This window comes from Calidris pugnax, unplaced genomic scaffold, assembly GCF_001431845.1.
Source record: "Calidris pugnax isolate Ruff unplaced genomic scaffold, ASM143184v1 scaffold18, whole genome shotgun sequence".
Classification (NCBI taxonomy): domain Eukaryota; kingdom Metazoa; phylum Chordata; class Aves; order Charadriiformes; family Scolopacidae; genus Calidris; species Calidris pugnax.
Window position 1 is genome coordinate 8243678 of NW_015090812.1, and position 7701 is coordinate 8251378.

At 49.1% G+C, this 7701-nt stretch overlaps 1 protein-coding gene across 1 annotated transcript; it reads left to right on the top strand.

Annotated features, from left to right (window-relative positions):
• Nucleotides 1-207: 207 nt before the first annotated feature.
• Nucleotides 208-7406, top strand: LOC106886212 (vitamin D3 hydroxylase-associated protein). Its single transcript, XM_014938943.1, has 11 exons — nt 208-593; nt 1609-1722; nt 2071-2214; nt 2624-2757; nt 3072-3278; nt 3969-4009; nt 4613-4737; nt 5046-5171; nt 5930-6027; nt 6680-6779; nt 7359-7406. The coding sequence occupies exons 1-11, from the start codon at nt 384-386 to the stop codon at nt 7404-7406; spliced, it is 1347 nt and encodes a 448-aa protein (XP_014794429.1). The 5' UTR covers nt 208-383.
• Nucleotides 7407-7701: the final 295 nt, after the last annotated feature.

Below are 7701 nucleotides of genomic sequence, written 5' to 3' on the forward strand. Positions count from 1 at the left end.
GGATTAACTCTTAATTAATTATTAGACATGGATATAGTGGGGATAGCCCAGACCTGGGCTTTGCAGGCATTCAGCTCTGTGTAGCCATGTGCAGCAGCAGGCAGTGGCCTGGAAAGACACAGCCTTGGGGGGATACCCCCCCAGACCCAGTGTGAGCTGAGCACTCTGCTTTGCAGCCTGACCCACAGTGCTTCCCGGGCAGGCAGACCCTTTCAAAGTCCACGGTCTAAAAATTCCATTCCTGGACTTTGTTAATGCAATTCTGCCTCAGAACTGGTCTTGCACAGCAGGCACAGTCTGCATTCGTCAGCCCTCCTTAGGAGAAGGTGGGAGACCCAGGTGTCCATAAGCTGACCAGAACAGGAAGGACTGGGGGAGAAATCATGATCCAAGAGCGACTGTGGCAGGTTCTAGATACATCCTGGGCAGACCCTCGCACCCTCTCAGCTCTGCTCTGCGGCTCAACTGCAGCCATTGTGCTACTGAAATGGCTGGGACGTAGGAAGATCCAGCAGAAGATGGAGGAGGCAAGGAGGACACGGGATCTTGCCCTGGAGCGAATGGAGAGGGCAGCTCGCAGGTTTAAGCAAGAGGTAATTTAGGGAAAAGTGTGTGTATGGGGGGGGATTGTATTTTTGGATAACCAAGAAAAGGGGGAAGTCCTGATCAATCCATCTTTGAATGGTGGTTGGGTGGTTGGGATCCAAAATGCATATTTTGGGTCATCACCAATTCTATTGAGGATCACCACTCTCCATTGTTACCCAGCCTACCCCAACCCCGTTGTAAAGGCAGCATAAAAGCAGCATTTCTTAATACAGTCCTGAGGATGAATTATGGATTTGAGTTTGAGACCCTCCAGATGAGATAACCATCTCAGACCTCCCTATGCAATTTTCTCCTCATCCATCCCTACTGCCAAACCTTCTGCTCCTGTCCTCCTCACCTCTGCCCCTTCACAGGGACCTGTCTGCCGCATTGTCCTCAAAGTACAGGGGGGGCTTCACATCCCTCCAGCACCTGCACATTGGTGACCAAAAGCCATTTCTTCCTGCCCACACCCAGGTAAAGGAGCACCTGGATTTTAGGAGGACAGGTCCTTGGATTTGGGATTTGTCTTAAAACCTGAATAAATACCTATTGCTGTTGTTTTATGGGGAGGGGAGGTTGCAAACAGCCCATCTTTTTTTTTTTTTTTTTTTTTTTTTCCCTGTGTTAATGATAAATTTTGTAAAACTTTAGCTGGCTGAACTGCTATTCAACACACTGTCTATGAGTAAGGAGGGAGGTGAAGGCCCGCAGAGAGTAAACAGAGACAGGTCAAACCTCTCTTACAGGTTTTTGCAACTCTCCAGTCAAGAAGCAGTTTTCTGCCCGTTTTGGTTCTGTTTTTATGAACCAAGGCTCAGCAAATTCCCCGTCAGCAAATTCCCCACTCCAGCACACGCAGTGCTATGTGGGAGGTCTGCATTTCTACAGGGAACTTCTCCCAAAATTCTGCATTCAAGGTCGTTGCTGGGCAGGTGTTGGAAGTGGGTACTCACAGCCTCAACACCAGCTTTTTCTGGCATTTTCTTCCCTCTGCACCCCATTTCCTAACCTTTGCAGAACCCGGGCACCCAGACCGCACACATCCTCTCGCTGACGATGGTGGAGCTGGCTGAGAAGCTAAAGGAGGGGTCCCTGTCCCCAGAGAGTGTCCTCTACTCCTACATGGGCAAAGTGAGTGATACCTCCAGCATGGGAGAGGTGCTGCGGGGCTCTCCTGCAGTGGGGGTTTTAAAATTAAAAAAACATCTCTTTGAGAGAGAACTAACAGTGCTGAGGATCACGACTTGGCAATACTGTGATGGCTGAAGGGTGGTTTATGGGTGAGGGAGTAGGACAGAGATACAGGGCAGAAAATTATCCCAGCAAGAAATTTCTAAAGTTTATAGGTAAGGCCTGAATAATGAATGCTGGAGGTCTGAGGAGGTTGGATTTTCAGCTTGCAAACTTAATTTAAACGCTGTTTCCTTCCTTCCATCCGTTCATCTGTCTTGCTGCTCTTTACCTGACATCTCTGGAGAGGCTTTGGAGGTGACTCGGGAGGTGAACTGCGTGACAGACTTCATTCATGGCTGTGAGGATCAGCTCCAGAAACTGAAGAAGCAGAAGGAGAAGGGGCTGCTCTATGGCATTCCCATCAGCATCAAGGACCACATTAACGTCAAGGTACATCCCTAATTCCCCTTGGGGTTTGGGACATCCCCTTGTCTTGGGGTTGGGAACAGATCAGGATGCCCAGTCCCGTACTCCTCTGCACCTATACAAGGGATACAGTTTGTTCCTTTTCACCTCATCAGGCTTGGCCAAGAGTTTCCTCAGATAAGGATGTTTTGGACCAAATATTCGTGGGACCAGCAAACTTGCCTTTCTTCTCATGGAAAATTTTGTTTTCTGCAGAAATGTCTAGCCTGCTCAGATTTGATTTTCCCTCGGGCAGTCAGAGCCTTCTCTGCCTGTGGGAAAAGTTAGGTGGGAACTTTGTTACAGGAAGCATCAGGACTTAACGTTTGTTATTGTCACAGCTCCAAACAGCTTCTTTCCTGGTACCTAAAGAGCTTTGCTTCCCATCCCCAAGGGCCACGTCTCCTCTGGAGGGATGGTGAACTTTCTGGGCCAAGTGATAGAAGAAGACAGCGTCGTTGTCCAGGTTCTAAAGAGCCAGGGGGCAATCCCCTTTGTGAAAACCAACATCCCACAGACGATGATAAAGTAATCATGTGTTTGCCCTCATGAAAATGCTATGAAATGTGACTTTTGCTATCTGAGAAAGGGTGGACCTGCATGCACAAGCTCCCACCCTTGTCAATGCTAATCATGCACGTTGAGTTAATTGCCTCCTCATTTCACTCATATTTGACACCTCCTTCTTCATAAATCCAGCTGTCCCAACAAATCTACTTCATGCTGATTCTACCTGCTGGGACTAATTCCACACTCATCCCTGGGTGGATGCTCTGTGCCCTGTATTTATGGTTTGCAGAGACAGAAGTACCTCACTCACCTGCTGATCTTTCTCTCCCCAGCTACGACTGCAGCAACCTCATCTTTGGCCAGACACTGAACCCTCTCAACCACCAGAAGAGCCCCGGGGGCTCCTCGGGAGGGGAGGGAGCTCTGATCGCAGGAGGAGGCTCCATCCTGGGCATCGGGTCGGATGTAGCTGGCAGCATCCGCCTGCCCTCCAGCTTCTGCGGGCTCTGTGGGCTCAAACCCACAGGCAACAGGATCAGGTACGTCCAAACATCTGTCCTCTTCTTCCACCCACTGTGGAGACTGCAAAGCGTCCGTGACAGTACATTGAACTTTGCAATATCGTCCGTGATTTCCTCCAGGTTTATCACCTTAACCTGCCTGTTTCCTTGTGTCAGCTAGGGCTAAGGGCCCTGTTAATGACATGGGATCTCCATCCATTAATACAGCAAAGACTTACTTAATTTTTAATATCCTTGGCCAGGAAGCTGAAAGCAAATATTACAGGGTCATCTCCTTTTCAGATGTTTTCCAGCCCTTGCTTTGCTTCTAAGAGTTTTCTATTTATCAGAGGTAGTTTGTTCACAGACAAGGAATTGGATGGACCAGGGAAAGGAGCTGATAAAAACTGTCTCTAGTCCCTAGCAGCTTACAGCCCATGGAAGTCTTCCTTGCCTAGAAAGTGTCAAGTCTTTGCAGAACCTCTTGCCCTCCTAGATGTTGACTGGGGGCAAATGGAAGGTTTGCAACTCATCATGGTGACCTGCCTTACAGCAAGTGTTCAAGGCCAGGCTGGATGGGACTTTGAGCAACCTGCTCTAGTGGGAGGGTGCCCCTGCCCATGGCAGGGGGGTTGGAACTGGATGGTCTTTAAGGTCCCTTCCAGCCCGAACCATTCTATGATAGGATTCTATGATTCTACTAATCTGCTTCTCCCATTATGTTCCTAGCAAACTGGGTGTGGTTTCTTCTATCACAGGAATGAAATCAGGTAAGTCCATCCAAACGACACTTTCCTACTATCAAACCTTTGCTTCTTACATCTCCTTCTCCTGCTGCTGAAATTCCAGGAAACGAGCTTGCTTAGCTATGTGTCTCATGAGCAGCCCAAACCCATGATCCATCAGACCAGGGCCTGCCTTGTGCTATCACCTTTTTGCACCATTTGTTCTGCTCTGGATGGTGGTAGGCATGAGCTGAATCCCAGCAGAATTGAAGCAAGACCCATTGAGGCAATGCAATGTGTAGCAGTAAGAAACGTGAGATCTGCATCCCAAAATCCTGGGATATTTCACTGGAGATGCTTGCAGGTTTTAGCTGCTGCCAAGCAGTATTGCTGTTGGTGGGAGGGCTGCAGTCCTTGCTCCTCTTGAGCAAGCCTTGTGCCTGTAGAAGCCTGGCCCAGAAGGTCAGCCTCAGTAGGTTGTCTCTGCTCTGAGACCTACAGACCTCCTCGCTCATTTCTTGCACTTACACTCGTTCCCTATTCCTCTTCCCTGGTCTGACTGAAACTCTCCCTTGCTGGGTCCCTACCAGTAGCTATGAGATATCACCAGCCCATCTGCCTATGGTGACAGGACCTTTGTGCTTGCAGTGACGGGGATGCTGGGGCCGATGGCTAGAGATGTGGACAGCCTGGCCCTCTGCATGAGGGCACTGCTCTGCGAGGAGATGTTCCGGCTGGACCCCACTGTGCCCCCCCTCCCCTTTGATGAGGAGGTAAGGCTCAGAGGCAACCCGGTGCCTCCATTTACCCAGCAAAAAAGTGAGATCTGTGGAGATTCCTATCTGGTTTCACGTCTCAAGATAATGAAGGACCCAGGGAAGGAAGTGTCCCTCTGAACAGAGGACACCCAGCATGAGCAACCACAAGAAGCAGACACACAGCAGGGTTGGCAGCCCCCTGTTGGCTCTATTGCCCCCATCATTCCTCCAATCCAGGAGAACTCAGCTGCTGCCTCTCTGAGCCCTGGGAATGGTTCAGTCTTGCAAGTCTCATGTCTGCAAGTGATGTCCTCTTCTCACAGGTTTACACCAGTTCAAAGCCACTTCGGATTGGATATTATGAAGGAGATGGCTACTTCCAGCCCTCACCCAGCATGAAACGGGCCGTCCAGCAGACAAGAAAGCTCCTCCAGGATGCAGGGCATACGGTGGGTTTTCATGCTGGTGGTTGCCTGGCGCTGTTATCCTGCTCCTTACAGAGTTTGGACAAGCCACTTCCTGTGTCTACTTTTGCTACCCATAAAACAGGGATCATCTGTTCCTGCTGCAAGGATCCCAAAGAGGAAGGCACATGCAAGAGTTTGTTTCCCAAACTGAAGTGATCTTGCTTATGTTCCTGGCCTAGCAGACAGGAGAATCACCTTCAGATATCTCCAAGTCACCCTTTTGTAAAGCACTGGGTTTTTCCATCATGTTTGATGTTCTCATAAATATCAAACTCACAGCAGTTTCCACCATCCCTCAGCTGTTAAATGCAGTTTACAGATTTCTTGGTGGGTAAGTGGGAAGGGGGTTGGAGCATCCCCCTCAGGGACTCCTTCTAGTCTAAATTATTCTGTGGTTCCACCAACTGGAATTTCTATATGGGAGCTGTTCCAATGATGCAAATACATTAAAAATACTTGGTGTTTTGAAGCCTCTAAAAATTCTTCTCTGACGTGTGGAGGAGTGGAGCCTGCGCCAGGCCACAATATGTGCTAATGCCTTGGAGAGTGGCAAGGACAGTGGGCAGATGCCACTAACCCAGGTCCCTTTGAAAATGGGGTCTTGCTGCCCTACAGCAGCCAGGAGGGAATAAGCTTCCCACCACTTCCCACTCATCTCCTGGGGAGACAGGAAGGTTCACTGACAGCTCCATGAATCATTCATCTTGGTTGCCTCTTGAATGGGGATGGTTTTCTTGCAGCTTGTTCCCTTTGCGCCGCCCAAGATTGACTACGTGGTAGATGAGCTGTTCACCAGAGGGATTTTCTCGGATGGTGCTGCTCACATGGTGGACTGCTTGTGAGTAAAACCCCCATTTCAGTGTGGGCCATGAGACTTGGGACTGTATAGCCTGTGTGTGCTGCATCCAGAGTGTTTATATTCTTGAGGTCGCAAACTGAATAATGAGCAGCAGAGGAGCAATTTCTGGAAGGATGAATTTAGCATGAGCAGCAGCTAGTTCACAAGAGAAGTTCACGCACACGGATAGCGGGGTAGGGTAATGAGATACCATGTGTCAGCAGTGCTGTGGCAACTGGTTTTATGTGTGGGATTTGTCCATGACACATGGGAACCATCACACATTAGAGAACTTCCTGTGGAGGTGATGGTGGGGTAGCCCTGGCTAGCAGCCAAACACCTACCCAGCCCTCTTCATGCCCAGGGCTGTATGTGGTCCCACCTCTGCAAAGCACTCCAGAGCTTTTACAGCACTGACAACATAGGCAGTAAAGTATTTATTTCTCTATAACTTTTGCAGTGAGCATTTACTCCTGAGCATCTAAACCCCACGTGAGCAACTCTTGCTCAGTGTTTTGGATGGAAACAGGCAGATTTTGTCTTCTAGCAACCCCTCCAGGACAAAACCCTGCTTTGGAAACAGCACTGCTGTTGCTGTAGCTCTGACACAGGTGGCTTGTCCTGACTTCTCCTTCACTTTCTGCTCTTCCAGCAAAGGAGACATCGTGGATCCCAACCTGAAATCCCAGTACAATACTTACAGGCTTCCTGCTCTGGTGAAAAGGATCTTGGCTATCATTTTGAAACCCATAGTAAGTGTGTGGACACCTCGGCTGTGTTAGAGGAAACCTGCAAGGTGGGGAAGTTTCTGTGTGCAGGGAGGTAGGCTGCTCCTCTCTGGGAGTGCTTTACTGCTTCTTGTTAATTCCCTGATGGGCTTCATAGTTTTAAATACAATTAGTCCCTGAACCCAGGCTGAATTTATAAGGTGGGTCTGACAACCTTTTGTGGGAGTTTTGCGTGAGGAGGTCGAAATATGATTAATTCCCAGGAAGCTATGAGCCGTACAGCTCATCCCAGCAATGGGCTCCAAGAAAATGGATATCACTAGCAAGGGTCTGAACAGCATCCTCACATCCAGAAGCTGCTTTCCAGGGATAGCAGTGTGGTCTAGAACCTTGTTGGCACGGGCTGTTGTGATTAAATATTAATTTATATATATATATAAAAATTAATGGAGGAGTAAAACCACTGTGTTGGAAATGCTGCCTGTTCTTCAGAGGCAGTTCTGCTAGGATGAGAAGTGTGCCCAAAACGCAGTCAGATGGTAGCCAGCTATTTCAGCCACATTAGTGTTGACTAATCCCAAGTTTTTATCTTCTCTCTGAAAGTACCCACGAATCGCTCGGGATCTCAACGCTCTCTGTGGAGTCGGGTAAGATGCACTGAAGTACCTTTAGAGAAAGGGGATGCACGTGGATATCTCCAGTGCTCCATGCAGGTAGATGCCAGCTCTCTGTGCAAAGCCCTGTCGTGGGGCTGTGCAGCACAGGCTGAACCAGGTGAATATGTGCTGCCTCAACACCACCTGGGATTAGCACAGTGTTATCCAGGGCTATGCAGCCAGAGATTATTTTAAGAGCTTGAGGATCCTCATTGTGGCAGGGCTGGGATGCCTCCATGGAGATCAGAACAGACAAATAGGGGCTACTTTCCCCATCAGGTGAATTCTGG

What these genes read in the sequence shown, in the direction of transcription:
- LOC106886212 (XM_014938943.1), top strand. Translation starts at nt 384, where the DNA reads ATGATCCAAGAGCGACTGTGGCAGGTTCTAGATACATCCTGGGCAGAC. An exon ending in TCCAGGATGCAGGGCATACG is followed by an intron (nt 5,172 to 5,929) that starts GTGGGTTTTCAT and finishes GTTTTCTTGCAG; the next exon opens with CTTGTTCCCTTTGCGCCGCC. An exon ending in GCTCACATGGTGGACTGCTT is followed by an intron (nt 6,028 to 6,679) that starts GTGAGTAAAACC and finishes CTGCTCTTCCAG; the next exon opens with CAAAGGAGACATCGTGGATC.